This window comes from Carassius gibelio, chromosome A7, assembly GCF_023724105.1.
Source record: "Carassius gibelio isolate Cgi1373 ecotype wild population from Czech Republic chromosome A7, carGib1.2-hapl.c, whole genome shotgun sequence".
Classification (NCBI taxonomy): domain Eukaryota; kingdom Metazoa; phylum Chordata; class Actinopteri; order Cypriniformes; family Cyprinidae; genus Carassius; species Carassius gibelio.
This window is the reverse complement of record NC_068377.1, coordinates 23,554,063-23,578,020: the sequence shown is the minus strand read 5'-3', so window position 1 is coordinate 23,578,020 and position 23,958 is coordinate 23,554,063. Positions and strand designations below refer to the sequence as shown.

The 23,958-nt window shown below is 37.3% G+C and overlaps 1 protein-coding gene across 1 annotated transcript; it reads right to left on the bottom strand.

Moving 5' to 3' along the window:
* Positions 1-11,862: 11,862 nt before the first annotated feature.
* On the bottom strand, positions 11,863-23,136 carry LOC128016872 (11-beta-hydroxysteroid dehydrogenase type 2-like). The gene is made up of 5 exons (XM_052601732.1): positions 22,593-23,136; positions 16,735-16,947; positions 15,686-15,871; positions 13,896-14,033; positions 11,863-13,069 (listed from the first exon to the last, which is right to left on the bottom strand). Exons 1-5 carry the CDS (start codon positions 22,864-22,866, stop codon positions 12,636-12,638), a joined length of 1,245 nt encoding a protein of 414 aa, XP_052457692.1. The 5' UTR covers positions 22,867-23,136; the 3' UTR covers positions 11,863-12,635.
* Positions 23,137-23,958: the final 822 nt, after the last annotated feature.

Below are 23,958 nucleotides of genomic sequence, written 5' to 3'. Positions count from 1 at the left end.
TAGTGGTGAGAGGCCTTGGTTATTTTTTTGCTGATACTAGGAAATGTAGTTTTAGTATTTCTGTGGTAGAAACCATGTGTTACCAATGACCGGAAGGACTAGCATTTGGTAAGCTTTAATGAGATACAGAAATAAAGATGATATTGTGAGAGTATGGGAGGTAAGTGAGACAGGACATTGTCACCTGCTATAACTGGCAAAACACTCACACTGGAGATGCAGGTTCAAAAAGACAGCATTCATTTTTATGACTTGTGGATCTGGTGGAGAAGGGAAGATGAATTGAAAATGGGTGTTATGTCTACATACTTGTGGGTTTCTTTGCTCTAGCAAGAAATGGCCCTCTGGTTGCACAAGCCACACTGGGATTTGACTGGCATTTTTACAAGTGCACTGGGAAGATTCATCTCCATGGGCTTTTTCTTTGACAAGAAGATCTCTGCTGGAAACCAGATGAGCAAAAATAGCCTTTTAATGATCTTTTTGTGGGCCATTGTCAAGTAGTGAATGAGAGGAGAAGTCGAGGGCTGATGTATGCAGACTTGTACTCATTGACCTCCACTTACAAACACAGTGAAACAAAAGCGACGTATAGGCATCCTGAAACATGAAAACGCTGCAACCTTTGTGTCTGAATGGGTGGGAACTGCTTAACATTCACTGCACATGAACTGACATCACATTCCCATGCTTATGCAAAGCTGCGAAAGCTTGCATCAGATAACGGGCGACATTCTGCGAAAGTGAACATGAAGAATAGCATCATTTAGTTCTGCTATAATTACTCAAAAAATCGAAATCAAGGATGTGACCTCATTTTCAGTAAACCAGTGGGAGAACATAGTGAGATGCCATTACAATAAGGCAATCTTTGCCAATCCATTCTTTATTTGTATGGATGAAATGAATGGTATTGAGGCCTAAGACTACTGTATTAATTGGGCATGTGTGCCCTGTGGTATCCAAGCCCCTCTGTGCCCCTCAGTTTGGACATCTGACAAATGCCCCGGTGGTCTGGCCCCATGTCCTAGTGGTAAATGCTGTGAATAAATATGCTATACATTGTGTCCAACAGTCCAGGAAGAAAACAAACAAACAGTGGGAACTCAATGGGCTTTGAAGAGTATGACGTGAACTGGAATGTGGTGACATGTTAGATAGCATTTTCATTGAGACATTAGCTCATTCAAGGAGATTTACAGATGGTCTCATGAGTAAAATCTCTAGGAAATGGTGCCTCATTCATGTGGAAGGAAACTCCATTTTGGGCATTAATATTTTAGGTTGTTTTTACACTTGTTTGTAATATTTTTAGAAAATGTTTGCTGCTAACATAAAACTCATTTGAGTTTTAGATAAAAAATAATTTTGTTAATATCACTTTTTAATCACACATCACAAATCACAAAAATAAACTATTAAAAATTAGAATAAAATGATAATTTTGTATACTTTATTATGTCTTTCAAACATATTTAATACAATTATGCAAATGAAAATTTATTTTTTTTAACCAATTTTCAACCAATTTTTTTCCCTTCTACTTTCTCTTCCATTCACTTTTTCCCTTTCCTTTTGTGATAATACCCACCACCAACACATATAGAAGAAGAACAACAGCAATAACATTAACATACAAAAACACTTGTACATATGAGAAATAGGGGAAATAATAAAAAAAGAAAAATGCACAGACATTCACATATTCTTATCAAACTCTTATAATGACACCTAATTCTTAATAAGTAATTTAAATAATCTTAAAAAAATAATTAATAATAATATTAAATAAATAAAATAAATGAATAAATTAAAATTGAGACCGATAATGCAAAATTAATTACTATAATTATAATCAAAATTCTAATTCAAATTGCTTTTACCTCTTAAATGTTACTCAGTCAGTGTTGTCCTATTTTGTGTCAGTTAGAATTTTTTCGCTGAGGATTCTTTCTCATGCTTCGTCTTAAAAAACCAAACAGCTGAGAGCAGATTCTTAGAAACAGACCTATGTGGCTGTTCCTTGAAGTCTGTTATGGTTTTGGATCTAGTTCTTTAGCTTAGTGAGTCTAGCCAGCACAAACGTTACCATTTTCCAACACTCCAAGTATGCTTAGTGTTAGGAACTTAGTGTGTTGATGTTGGCAAGTGTGCTGTGCTGGATTTTAACATCTGCAGTGCTCTGAGACAGTGTACAGCTCTCCTCGCTTTGAGATCTGGCAAATTACACCGTGGCCTTAAAACTTGTGGCACACCTGCAAAGGTTTTTAATGCTAAGCTTTAAGCAGTCTGAAATTTGTAGCAAGCAGCCCAGTCACTCACCCTTTTTAAGGTTAAAGAGTTCATATGACGTTTCTAAAAAGAACATTATTTGGTGTAATGCAATGTGTTTATGTGGTTTAAGGTTAAAAAACACTTTATCTTCCTCATACTGTACATTATTGTTGCTCCTTCATGTTCCAGCCTTCTGAAACGTGTCGACTTTTACAAAGCTCATCAGTCTGAAAAGCCAGGTGTGCTCTGATTGGCCAGCTATCCAGTGCGTTGTGATTGGCCGAATGCCTCAAACGTGTGACCAAAATGTCATGACCCTTACCATACTGTGATGCTGTGTCCCGGGCACGATGAGACAAAAACAATCAAACCCATTACAAACGAGGCATTTGCTGCAATTAGTGTGGACATAATTAATGATTATAATGACTTATATTGTCGCTTTATTGTATGTGTAGTGTTGCATTGCATTGCGTATCGCACCGTGTAAACATAAAAGCGGCAAACTCTTCTTGACTGCTGGTGGATAGAGTGAGCAGCTGGTTGATTCGACGAAGGAGTGGCCAGCGGGCTTGCAGCAACCACACGTGACAACCCCGGGCTGGACTCCGCTTCATCCACAGTGAGAGCCGATCCGGGGATCCACAGTGCGAAGTTGATGTATTTCCTCAGCGACCAGCACGGATCAGCTCTAGACACGATGAAGCGGACATCATCCTCTTTTGGATGGCCAAACAAAGTAGTTTCACTTTCACAATGAATCTCCATCTCCACAACATGGCTGTGGCGGCAACAACAATACTACAGCGAGAATCAAAAAGTCTTCTTACGTCTTCTTCTTTTTATAAACATTTGGGCTGTGTAATGCAATTCTTCCCACACAGTGATGTAGACATGTGGGGCGTGTTAATTTTGATAGCAAATTTTGATTTATTTTTAGTCATAGACTTTTTACTAAAATGCCATTTAGTTTTAGTCATATTTTTGTCATCTGAATTGTTTTTAGTTTTAGTGTAATTTTAGTCAACTAAATCTACAGCAAATTTAGTCAGCTAAAACCTAATTGGTTTAGTTACACTGTAATGCATTTATTAAGCATTTCTTTAAAATTTCCAAATTCATTATATAGGTTTGATATTAAGGTTTTATCACGATCGACACTGATTTAACTGCGGTGACACACGACATGCCTTTATGTTAAAATTAAATCAAACAAATTCTCATAAAGAAAAAGAACATGGACTTCTTATTAATGAAATACCAATGGTTAAAGGCTAATTATGCATTCTTTATAGCAACTTGTTTACCATATTCTTCATCCTTTCAAACAGACATTTATTTCTATAAATACATTTTGATTAATCTTTAGGGCTACTAAAGTTTTTTCAGTCAAGAGCAGTGAGTGACTTTCTGTCTTTCTTTTGTTGCTTGATTAACATCAGTGCCACAGACAATAGCAACAAAATTAGGCTGCTGTCCCTTTCAAACCAAATGCACAGATGCAATGGATGCAATGTACTCATATACCTTCTCCCTGCTGTTTACGTTCACTTGAGATGTTAGGGCTGGGTAAAAATATAGAGATCTTGATATTAATCGATTCTCTTTTTTACGGAACAATATCAATTCTTGAATCCCAAGAATCAATTAGTGTAGCCTGTTTTCAGTTAATAGACGGAACGTTGAAGGGCACTTCCCATCCAATAAATCACAATAAGCAATGTGCTTTGGTGCTTTTAATATGGAACAAAGCCTCAGGTTTAAATTTATGTCCATTGTATTGCAGTATTCAAAAAATAAATGCCGTTTTGATGCTGTTTAATGTGGAGTGACAGATCGCTATATGGATTTTCTTATGATGTTAACGTTCTTTAATGTATACCTTAAACATACTTTAAAGTTCAAAAAACACATTATTTTTCAAATACTGTACATTGCCTCTCTCAAACGCGTTGTTTTCTACAAAGTCCCTCTTTCCGACAAGCACAGTCTGCTCTGATTGGCCAACTGTCCCAGTGCATTGTGATTGGCCGAACACCACAAGCTAGCACTCGTTGGAAATGTAAGGTCCCTTTCCATAATCACGAGCTTCATCTTTCAAAATAAATGTAAAAATATTTACACATAGTGATGTAGACATGTAGGGGCGTGTTTAAACGAGCCGTTTTAGGATAAAATAAATAATAATAATAATGGTTTAACCAGAACACACTGGGATCTGCATTTGCAATAATCAGTCCCTGTTCAACATTATTGATACACTTTTTGTGGAGTATGTAAAGGGGGGAAATTCAAGTGCTTGCAGGATTCTTAGTTAAATGTAGCTATGTATAAAATGAAGCCTATTTTATAAAAAGATCTTACATATTTTTAGACCCTGCTTAAATGATTGTGACATACAATGTCGTAACATTTTGATCTGAACAAAATAATTACATCTGCTTAATATCAATAAAAAAGAAAGTGCTAACAGCATTCCTAAAACTCTTCTAAAACTATTCAAGGCCGCAAATTCGCTTGGATGCACGCGGAAAATATGACATAATCACGGTGTTGCATAGTTGAACAGACGCGGCAGCACGTAGCGCACGTGAATTTACCATCTTCTCCACATTAACAACAGCTTCAGCGCAAAATAATCATGGACTTCCGAAGGTAAGTTAAAAGAAAGAGTACAACTATATTATCCATATCCTGTCTCATGTAATCGCTCAATCAGTGTTCCAGCCAGGCTAAGACGTCAAAATAACAGCTTGTAAGCAATGTCTCGTAATGTCACATATTTACCTCAGAAACAAACATACTTGGTGATAAACTAATTAATTATATGATAAAAAATTAATAAATCCATAATTTGTTTATGACAGGCACCATTTAAATGTTTATATTTTAAAAAAGAATCGAAGTAGAAACATTATTATGTAATTGTAACTGTATTATTTTAAAAACTTAATTGTGTAATTTTAACAGTTGTATGTTATAGCTTACAAATCAATCAGTTTTAACCTTCAATATTATAGTATGGTATGTAGTACCAAATGACTCTAATGTATATTTTATAGCATTAGTTACGTTTTTTTTTTTCTTGAGAAATTTTGGCATGTAGGCTACTGTGCACCTGATATGTATCCAAAGTAATCAATGTTGAATCGAATAGAATCAAATTGGTAATTTAATTGATTCGAAAGCTTGTGAATGAGAATCGAATCAATCATTACATTTTTGTCAAAACCTAGACCTATAACACGTAATCAACTGTGTTTACATTCATACTTGTCAAAATTGACAATTCAACATAATTTTGTGTGTAATTCTCTGTTCATGCGATGTGAAAGAGTACTCGCTCGCTGTGAGATGCACTCTCTCTCTGTGTGTAGCTATGCTTCAGTGTCTGTGCCCAGAAAACCAGACCGAAATTAATCTCTCTCGCGTTGTCAGATTAATCTGTATGTCAGCTCCTCTCTTACTCCCACATATTGACATTTTTTTTTTATGTTTTATGAGACATGCAGCTAGGGGTGTGTGATATGACGATTTTTGATCGCGGATGATAAAAATGTCTCTATGACTTGCTTTTGAAAAAAATAGTATCGCGCTACAGCTGCAGTTCTGGCGCCTCAATCATATAGCTACTGTACAACGCCGCATGCATGCACAGCAGTGTTAACTCAGCGGTAGAGTTACTCTCTCATTATTTGCATGTGCTTTTAAGTGTTTCATATACAATGGAAAATCATGCGGATAGTCCATGTATGATGAATGAAACCAGCTGTGAGGTAACTCTGGATTGGCCTACAGCGTTTATTTATGTTAGTGATGTGTTATTGTTCCCTTTTTGCGTGGCACAATCTCCTGCCCTGTGTCCTAAAAACCTGACCACCACCCAAGAGTTGACTTGTGTTTGAAACATTTGTGAGTTTCTTTTCCCCTTTTTTGAGTAATTTTTCTTTTCAGATTTGGCTGAACTCTTGCCTCAGGACACCACTAGCATTATTGATCTGAACTTTCTCTCAAAATGTTCTTTGCTTTTCTTTCTTCCGTGCCAAATTTCTCAACTCTAGGACACTGGGTCCAGTATCCTGTTTAATTTAAGCCTTTTTGCTTTGTTAACTAACAGTGGCAGTATGAAGAGCAGTAAATGATGGGATAGTTCATGCAGAATTTGTATTGCCTACATGAGCAGCACATCTCAATGTGTCAGAACTGACAGTCACTACAAATGGTTTTGTAAGCAAGATACCTTGGTAGTGCTTCATAATTGATATATATATATATATATATATATATATATATATATATATATATATATATATATATATATATATGTATGTATGTATGTATGTATGTATGTATATATATATATATGTATGTATGTATGTATGTATGTATGTATGTATGTATATATATATTTTTTTTTTTTTTTTTTTTTAATCATAGTGAAATGTTACATCATCACAGTATATAATTTTCTTCTTTGTGGAAAAAAAAAAAGACACAACAAAAAAATTCTGTGTGATTCCCCTTTAATAGAGATGTTCCCTTTTTGAATTTTGTTTCTTATAGTAAACAACACCATGAAGAAGATTACATTTTTTCTTTTGTTGATGTATTGCCTTTTGAAACAGGAAGTTGGTGCTGGACACATTGTCCCTAAGAGCCTTCAGTTTTACATCACAGTCTGGTAAAATTGCACAAGACAGCGTGGTTGGAAAATCGATAGTTGGGAAAGAAAAAGAAGATGATGTATGAAAGTTTGCGATGAAAAAACAAAAACAATGAACAGCAGGAAAGTATTTATTTATTTTTTTTGAATGATGAATGGTTTTCTGATAATAACACAAATTGCTGCAGCTGGGAGCGATGCTGAGCGTACTTTTCTCTGTTTATTACACAAGTGACACTTATATTTATAGTTTACTTGCAGGGACCATTTGCATTGTTTAGGAACAAAGTTCTCATCAATTATGAACCAAGTGCTGCTTTGTTAATCACAGGACACGATGTGATGTGGTGTGTGACAATGTGTCCCATTTATTCCTTATTGTTTCAAGCTATCAAAAAGGCCAAACTGCTCTTTCCAAAAACAATAAATGCAGTTAATGAGATAAACATGATTACCAATTAATCTCCCAGGATTCTGACCTTGCTCCAAAGGCTGAGCTTCTCAACTGTGGGTATTTTGAGCCAGTTCCCCTGCTCTCTGAATGCTCCAATTCCATGAAATTTGAGCAGGCTTAGTTCTTGGTATAACATTTACCAGGGGTGTCATGCACTCATTATTTTTGAGGGGGCACAAGTGGGGTGGGGTGGGGGGGGGGGGTCAGCATGTGACACACAGCCAGCTCAATACTCAAACCCACAACCTTAGAGTTAGGAGTCAAACTCTCTAACCACTATGCCATGGCTTCCCCTGTTCCTGGTTCTGTGTTGACAGGACCGGGCTAATATGGTCATACTTCCTGGTTCTAGTAAGAACTCTTGCTGCTGCATTGGACTAGCTGGAGTTTGTTTATTAAGCGTGCAGAACAACCGCCCAATAAACATTACAATAATCTAACCTTGAGGTCATAAACGCATGGATTAACATTTTCCATTTGACATTGAGAGCATAGGTCTCAATTAAGATATATATTTTTAGATGGAAAAATGCAGTTTTATAAATGCTTGAAACGTGGCTTTGTAAGGAAAGATTGCTATCAAATAGCACACCTAGGTTCCTAACTGATGATGAAGAAATGACAGAGCAGCCATCGAGACTTAGACAGAGTTCTAGGTTATTACATGCAGAGGTTTTAGGTCCTATAATTAACACCTGAGTTTTTTCTGAATTTAGCAGTAAAAAATTACTCGCCATCATGTTTTTATATCGACTATGCATTCCGTTAGTTTTTCAAATTAGTATGTTTCGCTGGGCCGCAAAGATAATTTTAATATGACCGACTTTATATTAAATGTGAATTTAACATTGAAAGTTAATGTGATACAAAAACGGCTACTAAACTTTCACTGTACCGAAAGAGAGCAAATAACATTTACATAATCAAAGAACATTTTCACTGACAGTCTAGAGTTCAAGCACTCTTACAAACTCCCATTAAAATCTCTGAAACTATGACCACTGTGAAATCAATATCGTATTGACAGATTCGTACATGCATCTGCACTTTGTTGATTCTGACGAGAGCCTTCACCAGAAAGAGGTATTCAGTCGGCGATCGAGTGAAGGAAGCACCGGCATTTTAGCGATGACTCATTAGAACACCTTTGATTGGCCATTGCATTCATAAGCTCAACAGAATCTTGTGTGATTGGTTATAATGCGCAGTGCTGTAAAAGCGCGTTTATCTCTGGCTCAGCACCAGCCAGTGAACGCAGAACTGAATTCAGCAGCTGATGATATGACTCGATGAACGTTCTTACACTGGTGTGACTGTATCAAATATTAATCTGCTATTTTAGACTAATTTGACTTTTACCGAAAACTGAGCATGTTGTGCTCTGGTCAAAAAACTTTTAAATTAATTGAATTGAAATGTCAAAGAATCCTCAGTTAAGTGTCCAGACTCTCTCAAGTAGAGATGATTCATAACATGGAACATTAGACAATGGCATGACAAGGCAGCCTTGGCATCAGACTCTTCCTCCACCATCGCCTTCTCTGACGTAACCGGGCTACTTGGACACGTATTATCAGCCAACTGGGCGGCCTCACTTTCACCTGCATCTGGCAACACAAGCACATTAAGTTCAACCAGTTTTTGAAAAATCACTTTGAATTGTTTTCTTTATTTATTGCCTCACCACAGAGATCCCGTAATGGTCAGAGAATAAATCATCCTTCCTACACCTGCCAAATTTATCTAAAGTTGGGTTATCAATAAATGACTGTTAGTCAAAGGTACTCATGTTTTCACTTATGCCACTTTCACTATATCTGCCCCCATAAATGTTGCATCCCTTAAGTTATAAGGAATAAGTTGGGCTAGAGGTAATTGGGAAAATGACATTTGGTAAAGTGTGTGTGTGTGTGTGTGTGTGTATGTATGTGCACGCACTCAGAGCAAACTCCACTCAAACTATTTATTGGTGTGCAGTGCTCAGCGAAAGCTGGAGAGATAGTATTTACAGTGTTTACAAAAGAACAGGGAACAACATTACAATGACAAAGCAAAATGGTGGGAAGGAGGAGCATGTGAGGTGGCATATAAAATAAATAAATAAAAGAAAATACAGCTAGCTAGTATTGTAATCTAAGCTAACTACCAAAATAAAAATGCAGAAAGATAAAGATATTCAGTGTTACAGCGGCCTAACTAAACTAGCTAAATGAATAAACTAAACTTGCAAGTGGGGGAGGGGGGGACTCTCCTAACTTGGTGTGTTTAATACAACATGATGTACAATGTATATCATGTGACATACTTACCTGCTCAGGACTTCCCAACCTGACACACAACGTGAGGATTGGTGAAAACTGTATCTTCAGTGTCACATGCTCTTTCAGAAATCATTCTAATATGCTCATCATTTTTTGCTTAAAGGAACACTCCGACTTTTTGGGACTTTAGCTTATTCACAGTATCCCCCAGAGTTAGACAAGTCCATACATACCTTTTTCATTTCTGTGCGTTCTGTAAGTGTTATTTGACGCACCCACCACTAGCCTAGCTTAGCACAAAGACTGGATGTAAATGGATACTGTTAGCATAGTAATCCCAATAAGTGACAAAATAATGCAAACATTTTCCTATTTACATGTTGTGATCTGTATAGTCACAGCGTGTACAAATAACACGGCTATATGAGACCGAGACCATTTTTAATCGTATAAATACTGGGAACTATATTCTCACTAGGCGTAGGAGCACAGCTAACGTTACTTTGGTGGAGTGGCTACTTGGGCGGAGTGATTAGCGCAGCACACGAGACGTGCTGTTGATGGTTCCGTAAACAAAACAAGTGACTAGCTAGACGTGACTTGTGATCATGGCTGACTTTGAGGAATTGTCAGACTCAGAGGAATTTTACTGTGTATCAAACCAAGATCCAGAACCATAAAGTTTTGAGCCAGAATACAGATTTCTCTGCCCTAATACACCCGGAGGTTGTCGCTTTTTTTCCCCATTGTGACAAGATCAACTGGAAGAAACGGCCCATGCCGATTGAACCTAATGGTCAGCTGTCCACCAAGTAAGTGATTTTGTTATAATGATCACGAGCAGTGTGTTCATGACAACACAATAATAACAATAAAGGGGATACACGGAGCCCCTATTTACGTAATAATGTCACTACTAAGGTTATATTACATTAGAATGGCACTGTTACAGTATGGCTAATGTTAGTCATCTCAAAACATAACGGAACACTTACCGCAGCAACAGGTGATCCAATTTGTCCTGTCTTTATTATCGATGGGATGACTGTATCCTTTAGCACACGTTTCATGGTCCGTGTGGCAACTTGCATTTTTTCAAAATAGCCGTCCACAGTAAAATGTTCAGAGCAAACAAAATACTTTGTGATGGTTTTTACAGGTGTGTTTGGATCTATTTCCAGAGCAAGTAGCCATCTATTCATCAGGTCAGCGTTTTGGATTGGAATTCTATGAAACATCATAGTATTACCTGGTCCCCCCTGTTTATTGTTGCAGCTCTTTACAATACAGCAAACACCCATGATTGTACACTATAAATGTACTATCTAGTAATTGCTGACTCTATTACTCCAACTCTGAGCGAACTCTCTGCTCATCACCACGGTGCGTCTCAGGTGCTGCGCTAATCTCTCCGCCCAAGTAGCCACTCCACCCAAGTAACGTTAGCTGTGTTCCTACGCCTAGTGAGAATATAGTTCCCAGTATTTATACGATTAAAAATGGTCTCGGTCTCATACAGCCTTGTTATTTTTACACGCTGTGACTATACAGATCACAACATATAATTAGGAAAATGTTTGCATTATTTTGTCACTTATTGGGATTACTATGCTAACAGTATCCATTTACATCCAGTCTTTGTGCTAAGCTAGGCTAGTGGTGGGTGCCTCAAATAACACTTACAGAACGCACAGAAATGAAAAAGGTATGTATGGACTTATCTAACTCTGGGGGATACTGTGAATAAGCTAAAGTCCCAAAAAGTCGGAGTGTTCCTTTAAGAAAAATTTCTTATTACTATGAATGTTAAACAAAGTTGTGTTGCTTAATATATGTGGAAACCCCCCCCCCCCTCCAATATTCTTTGATGAATACAAAGTTCAAAATATTCTGTGAATGTTTTTATTGTGGTTTTAGATAAATGTAAATGTACCTTTGCTGAACAGTTTATACTTTAAACAGAAAAACTGTATCGCAACATTTTTGTAGCTCTGTTATATCTGGCTTGTAAGACTTTGGCTTCATTACACAAACTGAAATTTGCAATTAGCATAGCTACACACAATTGCTAATTAACACAGCAGAAGTGGGTGGCTGGGTTTTAGTACAGTGATTAGAGAAGGTCATTTAGCATTGACAAAGATCTTTGACCAGCTAAAGGAAACCATTGTTTATGTTCTCTGACAGGAAATACAAAAACACGCAGATCATTTATTATCAAAAGTCAGCTTTAATATACTCTAAGAATGATCAAGTGAACAATTTACATTTTTTTTGTTGATATTTTTTCAATATTTGTATAAAATCCACAGTTTAAGTGATTTATATAAGAACAAAATGGCATAAATATGCCAACAAAAATGTGACAGAATTTCTTTTTAAATATATAATAAATGCTAAAGGATGGAGTAAAATGCATTTAAAAAAATAACTTCTGTCTTTAGGAGCCACTTCAGCCCATTGGTCTCTTAAAAAAATATATTTACTTAAAGTTGCACTGACCAATTTGACTGGTTTGATCATAGTAACATTATCATCAGCCTCTGCAGTGCTGTATGGAAAGAGAGCCTCAGATTGTTTGGCTGTTAATGATCATCCATGTCTTAGTGAAATTGAAATTTCACACCAAACTCAATTAAGATCACCCAGAATTTATGTCTTCTGCAGAATACATAATCCGTATGTTATCTGTTTGGATTTTGCCTCACCTGAGAACTTCACTGTATTCACTATAAATGTGGCCTGTGGGCATGACCTCTTTTTATTTTTATCATTATCGTCATGATGCTCAAGAGTGTCATTTGCCTATTAAGAACTGGATTAACCACAGATGATTTGGTGCACTTCAGTCATCCTCTCAAAATATTACACAATATGTACAACAAAATGAAGACGAGAAAAATAAAGTATACCCAATGGAAACTAATCTCTAGAAGTAGATCACATTAGTTGAGAACAAGTTTTTTTACGCTCTTTACCAGATCTAATCAATACTCTTTGTGAAGCTGTCGTTGTTGTTGTTACTGTTATTCATGTTCTCCTTTATGCTGTTGTTATTGTTGATGAGGCTCAGGCCTGGTTGTTTCCTAAGGACACGAGGCATCACTTTCTTCTGTACAAAGACTTTCTGGAGGAACCTGTCACTGATGCTAAAAGGGAGGTAGCTGCAGATGAAGTACATGAGAGTTACACCCGGTCCGGCGTAGTATCGCACCTGGGGTTGAGGAGAGAGGAGTGCGTCCACAATGGTGTTGATGACAGGGCTCAGATCTTCATTGGCTTTTTTTGCGTAACTGTGGAACAGTTCCTTGGTCTCCAGCAGGTATTCTTCCCCATATTCTTCTAGAAGGCTTGTTGGCAAGTTCTGGATCTGGTTCTTGTACTGTTTTTCCCAGTACTCTGTATTACTGCTCTGGCCTGCAAGTGAAGGAAATGGCAGAAAGCATGATGCAACATGAATGTAGGGGAGAAATCGGTCCAGAACAGACTGTAGACGTAAACAGGTCTGGGAACACTTTATTCAGTAATTTAAATTGTAATTTCAGACCTGCATTTGGCCGAACTATCTGTACAGTCGGACTCAAACCTGATGGATCCCTGAGGCTCAGATGTAAATAAACAAATCAAATGAGAACTTAACCGACGTGGTAGTTCTCTCTCAAGATGTAACCCATTTGGATAAGAACATCTGGTGGGCCAATTTACCAGGACACAGCAGTGCTGTCTTTATTTAATCTGCTTTTATAGCAGGTAGGCTTTGTTAAGCGTCTGATAAAACCTTATTTGTAAAATGTTCTTCTTTTGATATAATAATAAATACATAACTAAAATATAACTGTAAAAACAAAGAATAAATAAAGTACAAATATTTTTAGATTTAAAAATGTATTTTTAATAATGCAGTGTGTTTAGAAGGGGAGGAATTAAATGATTCACTTCTTGCCTGTAGTTTAACTTGCAATACGTTATAAAATAAAGTCTTCAAACCAGTAAACTGAACTGGATGTTAAAAAGGTCATCTGCAGTTTATACACCAAATCGTCCATATAAGTGGCCTTAGACCTTGTCAAGCAATTTACCTATACACTGTGTGTTTTATGATAACATAAAGTCTAAATGTCATCAAATTACAACCACTGCGACATGACTTGAGATCGGCAGTATACAGGTGAATCATCAAACTGGAAGTATACAATATTTTGGTATATGTAAGTAACTTTGTCATTGTAAAAATTGTAATCACCTGTCTTAAAGGCAGAGGGTAAGATGGTGGAGACTTTGACACCCCACGGCTTCAGCTCATGACGAAGTGTGCTGATTAAAAGATTCAGAGCAGCTTTTGAAGCCCCGTATGCTGCCAAACAAGGGAAGGGATTCTCACCTGCAGAAACAAACATTAAATCGAGATATCTTAATCACAGTTCACAGCACTGGATATCCTTGAACATTTTAATGAGCAGGCTGAAAAAACTACTTAAGAAGACCTACCACATTAATGTTTTAATTCTACCACGTTGTCTGAAAATCGATAAACAAATTCTGAAAGTCCAGAAGGTGTGGTGTTATTTGAATGAGGGTATGTCATTCATTGTAGGGGTTATGAAGATGTAAGAAAAAAAAAGCCAGGACAATCATCAGTTTAACGATGGAAACCAATAAGCTCTGTGAAGTTCTATATAAAAAGTTTATTAAATGTGTAATTTAGCCTCAAGACTTTGCAGACTACAATGCTTAATTGTTTTCAAATCACTGGGAGGATGTACGGGATGTTTTAAGACAAAAGGCTTCCTGTAAGCCCTCTGAGAGAATGACTGTTCATCTGTATTGTGACAGTAGCATCTGCTGCTCATGACAGCTAAAACATTTTGTTTTCCTCCACAGTGAGACTGCACTGATGGAGACATCTTTATTTAAAAGGGCTGCGCGCCAGAGAACTCAACAGCGTCCTGCTCCAGGCTGTTACTCATAGTATCATACTGTTTTGGCACAAAGGCAGTAAACAAATGGAGATACAATCAGGGGAGCCAGGCAAAGCTAAACGTACACTGATTTTCTCAACTGTGAATTCCAGCATGAGCTTGAGCAGAGAGCTGCTCTCAGATGGAATTGTTAGAGGACACATGAGAGGAACGGAAATCAGGTGGATTAGAGTTTGGGCTCCGATCAGTGTTTGGTTAGGTGTGATGAAGCCAGATGGAAGGCATAAAATAAACATCTGAGTGATAGAGATCCATTTATAAGTGCTGGCAGCTTTATGTGGATTGCAGAGAGAGAGAGAGAGAGAGAGAGAGAGGGGGATAGATTTCTGATTAGATTCAGCACTGAAACAAGAACCTGAAAATACTCATAAAAGTATCACCATGCAGACAATTAAATTTACTTGTTCTTTTCTTTCTCTTTTATTAGTGATGAAGTCTGTGTAGAGTGGCTTGGATATACACTGTCACCACCTGGATTTAACTAAGCAAATAGGTAAGATCCTCCCATTGGATAATACTGCATGGATGATTATGTTATGTGTCCAAAGAATGAGGTCAGCTGACTACCTGAATATACTGAATGGCCAGGTCATTCCATCAATTCGTTTTTTCTTCCCTGATGGCACAGGCATATTCTAAGATGACAATGCCAGGATTCTTTGGCTCAGATAGTGAAAGAGTGGTTCAGGGAGCATGAGACATAATTTTCACACATGGATTGGCCATCACAGAGTCCAGAGTCAGATCTTAACCCCATTGAGAATCTTTGGGATGTGCTGGACTTTGCACAGTGGTCCGACTCTCCCATCACCAATACAAGATCTTGGAGAAAAATTAATTCATCTCTGGATGGGAATAAATTTTGTGACATTGCAGACGCTTATCGAAATGATGCCACGGTGAATACGTGCCGTAATCTAAGCTAAAGGCGGTCCAGTTAAATATTGAAGTGTGTGACATTTTTGGATGGGGAGGGTATGATATCTGTATAAAAGCTCTAGCTGATTTGTTAGAACTTACATGTACGTTATGTGTATCTGTACGTGAACAGTACCTGAAGGGCTGGAGATTGTCACAATCCTGCCTTTGGCCTGTCTGAGAAGTGGCAGGAAGGCTCTGGTGACATTGAGTGTTCCAAAGTAGTTGACCTCCATGCATCCTCTGTAGTTGGACATCAGGCAGAGCTCAACATCCCCAATATTCACACACAATCCAGCATTATTAACAAGCCCCCACAAATCTAGAGGAAAGAAAACATGCATAGTTATAATATACTGTAGATTTATTTTTATTAAGAAAATGATGTTTACTGTCATTAAAGAAAGGTCCTTTGGGGAACCCCAAATGGTTTTTTATGGCATGACTGGCATCTTTATGGCATCTTTTGGAAACTTTGTTTTTGAGGGTGTATGGGTGAAAATAACAAGAATTACAAAACTACATCAGATATTAAGATGTACTGTATGAGCATTTGTATATGTCCTAATTGTCCCCTTAGATTAGCATCTAAATTGAGGAAAATAAAGAATAAAATATAGTACTAGTCACCTTGAGTTTTGAAAAAGGCAGCATGGATAATTTTTTTTTTTTGTTGTTCTTGAAAAAAAGAAGACATCATAAGCCACCTGGGGCTATGATGTGTATGTTTGAAAAGAAATCAGCCCCTTGATGTAGTGCCAAATTATACACCACCCTTCCACTCCACCCCCTCCTCTTGCCAACAGTTTCTCTGAGATTAAACATCCACGTCGGTCACACACACACACACAAAATTACACATACAAAGACATATAAACCTGACTACCCTGAATCACTTGTAAAGTAAACAGCACTGACAAAAAATGTGCCCATGGAGCACAAATGACTTGATTTATCTGACCTACGTTAAAGGTAATTCAATGAGGTGCTTTGTTGATAGCATAGCTCCAAATTGGTTCAGCAGAAACATTAATCCAAACCACAAACTGGTTAAAGTCTATTCAGGGCAACCAAAAGTTGCTGACAGTTTCAAGATATACAAACATTCAGGGGTATTTTATGTTCACGTTTGAGTGTGATTGTGTGTGTGTGCATTTCTGGCATAGTGCAAGAGTAACTCCTCACCTCTCATGCCAAGTTTAGCCTTGGTGTCGAGCAGGGCTTGCTGTACCTGCTGAGGCTGGGTGATGTCTACCTGCAGGAGGGTGAGACGTGATGAACAGACTCTGCGCAAGTGCTTGGCTCCCTCTCCTTCCAGGTTCAATACAGTCGCGAACACTTCAAACCCCATGGCGTCTAACCGCTTTGCTGTAGCATTACCAAACCCCGAATCACAACCTACAGAGACGGGGGGAAAAAACATGAGAATGTTATGCCAATTTATTACAATCCAAACACTCTAAATGCTCACAATTTGGCAAAATTTCCCAGTAATTTCACTTAAATGGAATCTTATGCAAGACCACATCAATATTATCATCACCCTAATAGCTGTTTTGGATTCAGTTTTGAACACTCAAGCCAGTTTTAGGGAACTGGAACAAGAGTGAATGCTTGATGAGGAAGCATCATCAACATTGGTAACATGTATTGTAATCTCACTACTATGACCTCTGTACACCTATAAAGTTGAGCGAAATCAGAACAGTACATCAGGAAGCAAAAGTACAGTTATATAAAGTCTCCCCCCCCCCCCCACATCAAGTAGCGTGATAGTACGACGCATCAATCTCTGAAACACAACTCTCTTATCTCTTTACTAGATTACACACCTGAAAGAGATATCCTTTGATTTGAGAACTTTGTGGTTTGAGAGGTGTATTACTAAAACGCTAAAAATGCAAATCAGGACTCAGTGTGTTAGAAACAAATGCAGTCATGGTTACAAATGCATGCTCATGAGTTTGATATCTGACACTCTCTCACACACACATTTACAGAAGTGGTGGCAGGGAACGACACATTAATAAGGAAATCGGATCTTTATGAGGGTCATTTGAGTACAGATAACATATAAATCCACAGGAACTTTACCCTCATCATGCAGAAGAATTCTAAAAAAAAAAAGGAGAGCAACTGTAGACTTTCTGTTCTTTTCCTATCCCTGATGTGCAAGTTGTTTTTGGAACTGAATGCCAGTGCGCTACAGATTCTGGAAACAAAAGTGACATGAATAGACACACACACACACACATAAATATTTCTCTCAGTGTGAGGTCTACAACATAATTGAACCGCTGGGCTTTAGAAATTAATGTTTTCTTTGACTGCCAGATTTTATAATCTTTGTTTAAAAAAAAAAAAAAAGATTGCTTGGAATATAGTTTCCATCCAAACTAAACTTACCGGTATTCTATTTTGTGTCTCTTTAGTTTGGCAGGGAAGTCAAAGTTATGATCCTAAAACAATAACAAAACTGTGATGCGTGCAAATTTTTATACACTGTCCAGAGGTCAGTGGCCTCACTTTTCACCTTGAATTTGTAAATGTGTGGCAAACAATTAGATTTTTATTATAAAAGGATAATTTTATTATTTTTCCAATGTCGGATCAAAAGCGGGTGTGCTAGTGCGTGCCAGGGCCAGGGCCAACGAGCGTTAGGGCCGCAAATCATTTTTTAAAGTTAAATGTACTGTATGTAGGATTGACACCGAGTGGTTGAACTAGGTATTGCAGTCCAAATTCAAAATATTGGACTATTTTTTTCACACCTAAAGGGTCCTTGCCCTGAAAAAATGTTGAAGACCCCTGATGTAAAATATACACTTATACACTGATAAAAACTTTCAATTTTAGATGTTGACAGCAAAAACAGAGCTTATGTATGTTATGCATTAAATAATCCCATGTGCTACATAGTGCATTCTATTGACATTTTTGCAATTTTCATCTACTTAATCTACTTCCTTATCTGTTTAAACTCTTCACCCGAGTTGACCAGCTATGGGGAAAATACCAAATGTGTCCCTCCCCTTCCTTTTCCTCCAAATATTTACTGTGTCCTGTTATGTAACAATGATATGGGTATTATTAGACATCTCGGGTCTAGCATATCTCATCCCACACTCAACTGGCCTGCATTCTGGAGTTGCTCCAGGAACATTGGGTAAGGAAAAGGCCTGCCAGGGCCCTGATGAGCCACTTCTGAATTCCCACACACACATGTGATCGCAGTGAAGCCCACAGGGCTTGGAGGACAGTCGGTACTGGCACTGTGTGCTGATCAGTGAAGCAATACATGGAACTTCCCTGGCCTCAGCAAAAAAAGAGTGAAACAAAAAAACAGTGAGGGTGACAGAGAGGGAATGAAGCAGGAAGGAAGCAGACACAAACTGTAGACGTCTGATAAATGTGCATGACACTTTACGACACTTTAAAATCCCTGAATGGCATTGCAATAAAAGTAAAATATCAAACCAATTTGCAAACAAATAATGCTTGACTTTTAGAACTAATTATTATTTTATTTATTTTATTTTATTTATTATCATGTTTAGTGTATATATAAAGTCAGTTCTCTGGAGACATTAAATATGGCCATGAACAATAATGTTTTTTTTTTTCAGCCAATATTTTATTAATAATAGTAATAGCAATAGCAATAATAGTAATACTATAAAATTATTAAATTAAACAATATTTATACATTTATAAATGTCTAAAAAATATTTTGTACCATAGTATATACAAAATATAATAAAATAATGATAATAATAATAAGTAGAAAATTATTAATAATTTTTACAACATTTACAAACATTCTAAGTGTAGCTTAGGTGTCTAAATACTATTTTGGACTTATGTATGTGCAGAATATAAAAAAGAAGAAAATTCTAAGAAAATATAACAGAAATAATGCTATATATATATATGTATATATATATATATATATATATATATATATATATATATATATATATATATATATATAATCTAAGTAATATTTGGGACCAAGGTAAATACATCTTTCGCCTCACTCACTTGTGACCTGAATGGCTTGCATTTAGGTCTCTGAATAATGTGGGATTAATCGTGCTTCCTCCTGCTGTCTTCAGCATGTAAACACAAAGGAGTGTGCCTCATGCTAAGTGATCAGATTTCCCCCTGGCCTTAATCACACATACAAACTAATGTCACTTGGTACTTAGTAGCTCATTTACAGATCCGGATTGACGTCATACTTTTCATAGAAATGTTGGGTGCTGAATTATACGAATTATTATTATTATATGAATTATACACCGATTAGCCTAATTCTTACAAATTTCCACATCTCAATTGGGGATAGTCTTAAGAAGCAAATGTTAGTGCGGACAGATGAAGAGATGAGAGCGTGTGTTTATTTAAGTTCACACCTTCATGGTGCTAGAACCTGGTGTTAATCACAGCTTGGTTCAGTCATCATGATTCACTGGCAATGTGAAATTGAGAGAAAGCGACTTATAGCAAGATTCCTCTTTATCGCTCCCTTTATTGGGCAATTTATAGAAATCCTCCTTAGCAATAAAAATGCTTTAATCAAAGAAAGCCGGCTTCATTATGAAGAAAGGAAGCATTCTTTGAGGAACAGATGCCTCTGATTAATTAGAAGTCAGGATTACAGAAGTTTATATGTTGGGAAGCTGGTGATTAACATGTATAAGGTGTACTTGCCTTGTAGTCTATAGGCGATTTTCCAGCTTGACTCTATCCAAACTAACGACTTTAGTTTGTGTAGTCAGCCAATTCTGTAACCTTAACCCCCTGCCTCACAGCATTTCAAGCCCTGACTGTGCCTTTCTGCTGGCTTTGTAAGAGGTTTACAGGTTTTCCACTTTAGTTTGGTTTTTGGCATAAGATTGACTTAGAGCTTTGAGAAGGGTAATTTGAGAAAATATAATGTCCATCAGAAATTTTACTTAAAAGTACAATACCATGTCATTACATGCTGGTAGTACAGAAACTAAGACAAGAAAATGAAGAAAATCAATTAGTGTGCTCTGTGCCAACCTCAGAAGCTCATGCTGGTTCAGTGTACATGTATTAAACCAAGCAATGAAGTTGGCTGATTGGGTTGCTGGTTACCATGCCAATAGACAGCAGACAGCTTTGGGGGATTTAAGGAACCCATATGAGTTAGTTCTGAGAAACCCACGTCCATCAAAGGGACATAAGCTGCCTTGGAGTAACTGAATAAATGCAAACCCTTTGCCCTGCTAAGTGAACCAACTAAAGGGAAATGGACATGCCTGTTTGTTTATCATGGCAGCTGAAGAAATAAACAAAACATGGTCAGAAAATTGACATCAGTAGTTTAACTATATAAAATGATTAACAGAAAAACTTTAACTGTTTAGTGTGATGGAAAATATACCATACAATTTTCATTCTAAAAGCCCAGGATAATAATACAGTATGCAGACATACATGTGTGATACATAGGGTTATACACATGCATTCATGCATACATACTGTACATATAATACATATCATTTACTCAAACTGAATCAGGGTTCATTTTGTGCTTGTACCTCTCTGTTTTTTTATTTTATTTTGTGGTTTGCCTGGGTTGCAGAAGAGGCTGAATAATTAGTAATCAAGCATTTGTTAATAGGTGTTTAGGGCTGGTTTGGGCTTTAGTAGACAAATAAATCATACTGAACAAAAAGATACGTGCTCAAGTGAAGAACAAAACTATTGAAGGAGCTTATGATCCAGATTAAACAGGAATTCTAAAACCGCTTAACAGTCAAATAAATTAACACAAAACTGCCTCCATTCCTCGAGGTCTGGCAGTTCCACAGTGTTGGTGAGTTTCTTTTTTAAGAGCCGCTGGTTGCAAATCTCGTACATTTACATGCAAACATCCTTATTGTTTTGATACTGAGATAATATAACTTTCTATTATTTTGTATGTTTAAGAAGCCATAAACCAAAACCAATTTTAAAATCTTGATGACTTTGATGAAGGGCAATGTACTTGATGACAGAGTTGTTGTTTTTTTTTTTTTTGAGTGAAATATCATTTTAAAGCAGTACACAGTGCAACTGCAGGAGCCTTAAAGAGCACTTAAAGAAGCAGTTTACAAAGGTGCAAGTGGAGAAATACAGCTATAATTTGTATATGAGCTTTAAGTATACCAGCAGGTACAACACATCAGCTCTTTGATTTGATTTATGGCTTACACTGCATTTTTGTTGCATAAGACCATTTAACTTAGAATCAGATTAGCTCAGCCAATTACGAAAAAGCCAAATTATCTTAGAGTACTCTCTCGTTCACCGGCAGGACTCAATAAAGGTTAACACACAACGCATCAGCTGGATTAGACAATCAGAATACATATCCTACAAATGCCACTCAAACTTGGCTTAGCTTGTATAGAAAGACACATGACTGATGTCATTTAAGTTGTACCACGTGTTTTCCTCATTGCCTTAAAATATGGTTCAGTAATGATACTGAGCTGAACATTACATCAGTTCAACTTGATATGATCAATGGATAGAGAAGGTCATTTTACAAAGTACGGGATGTTCTGAATCAAGATCTACAGTACTCAGACAGAAGACAGGATGTTTTGGTGAGCCGAAGTGACTGATCAGGAGAGTAATTAATTTGGGACTTCACAATCATAGCATGTGCTGACAAGAAGTGAAAAAATGTGTTATGGCACAATGCAGATGCCATAGTGCATCCTTATTTTACCTTTTAAAGTTGCTGAGTCACTAGACACAAAAACAATAGCAATCCTAATGTAATTGTGGCAATTTTGCACAACAGGATCTACCCAGCATGACCCATATTTCCCATTTGTTTGTACAATATCTGCTTATCAATTCACGTGCATTACAGGTCAATATATAATGATCTTCTGAGTCAGCCACGAATGAAAGAAAGTTACACACAGCACTAAATATAAATTCAGGTTAAACTATGACACATGCCTGTTAATTATATGCCTTAATAATGTTTTTGTTCTACTTCTTTTGTTTGTTCTTACCTGTGATGAAGACAGCCTTGCCTTCAACTGGCAGGAGGGGTTTGGGGGTGGCCCATGTAAAGTACAGCCAGCAGGACACACAGAGGATCAATCTTGCAAGAACAGCAGGCATGCACAGGGCACACAGTCTCTCCACCAGAAGAGTGGCACCCAGCCATGCCATCATTGAGGGCATGGCACCGATATGGAATGCCAGAAACTTCTTCATCGCTCCACCAACAAGGATGGACATAACTCCGATGTAAATCCAGAAAGACACTGCACAGTCTTCCATTGTACTACAGGTGGAAATGCTTTGTTATCTCTCCCTGCCTCTTTTCTTTTTCTTTCTGTCTCTCTTGTACTGCCTCTGGCAACTTTCCCTCTTTTTCCTCTCGCTCTCTCGTTATCACTGTCTCTTTCTCAAAGTGGGATCACACTTACAAATGAGCAACCATGTGCCTACTCGGTTCCCTACAATCTGAAGCTCAGGCAGGCTACACACAGATCTCACACATTCCAACTCTGAGTAGGAGAGTAAGACCTAGTGAACAGATTCCTCTGACTCTGTGTGTGTATATATAGTGTACTCTGCAGGAGAGGGGAGGGACTATGCTCAAGCAGATGTAATCAAAGCCCAATAGCCAAAGCTCCTTGTAACCTCCCCCACCACCACCCCCAGCATACATACGTCTCCCTTCCAGCAAGTCATGTGCTCTTCATGCCTTTTCCACCTTTTTACTCCTTTTGTTTGGCTTCAACAATCACTTGTGAAAACTTTCTTTTGTTAGTAATCAGAATTGTGTAGCTATATATATATATATATATATATATGAAAAAGACATCATATGTTAAATTAAACTGAAAAGGACCTTACAGTCTTTTTCAACAAAGCTGCTTTGATACAACGTGCACTGCAACAATTAAGACTTGACTTGAATTGCAGGGCTCAATTACACACTGTGACTGGCTGTACTACATGTTGTACTTGGGTTTCCTCATGCGTATGCGGTCTTTCCTCTGTGATTAATCCATGAAATGTCCCTTTGATATGTTTTGGCATCAGCGTGTATGTTATAAGCCCAGCAGGTCTAATTTGCTGCTCCTTTCAAAGTTACACTAAGCATAAGTTTGTTCGCAGTAATGTACAAAAGGAAGCAGCAGAACAGGACAAAAAGTGCGGCTGGCAGATCAAAAGCAGAAAGTGTTTGTGCTTGTGCAATGGGGAGAGAAAGATCTTATTTACAGGGCATTGACTCTTCTTCTAAATGCAGATATTTTGTACATCTTTATAAACATATGACAAAACATCCAAGAAAATGATATAATATCACTGAAATATTCAGACAGTCATCTTTAAATATACATTTACTTGAGTTTATCTAAT

What these genes read in the sequence shown, in the direction of transcription:
- LOC128016872 (XM_052601732.1), bottom strand. Translation starts at nt 22,866, where the DNA reads ATGGAAGACTGTGCAGTGTCTTTCTGGATTTACATCGGAGTTATGTCC. An exon ending in CAAGGCTGTCTTCATCACAG is followed by an intron (nt 16,948 to 22,592) that starts GTAAGAACAAAC and finishes CCGTCTCTGTAG; the next exon opens with GTTGTGATTCGGGGTTTGGT. An exon ending in ACCCTCTGCCTTTAAGACAG is followed by an intron (nt 13,070 to 13,895) that starts GTGATTACAATT and finishes CTTCACTTGCAG; the next exon opens with GCCAGAGCAGTAATACAGAG.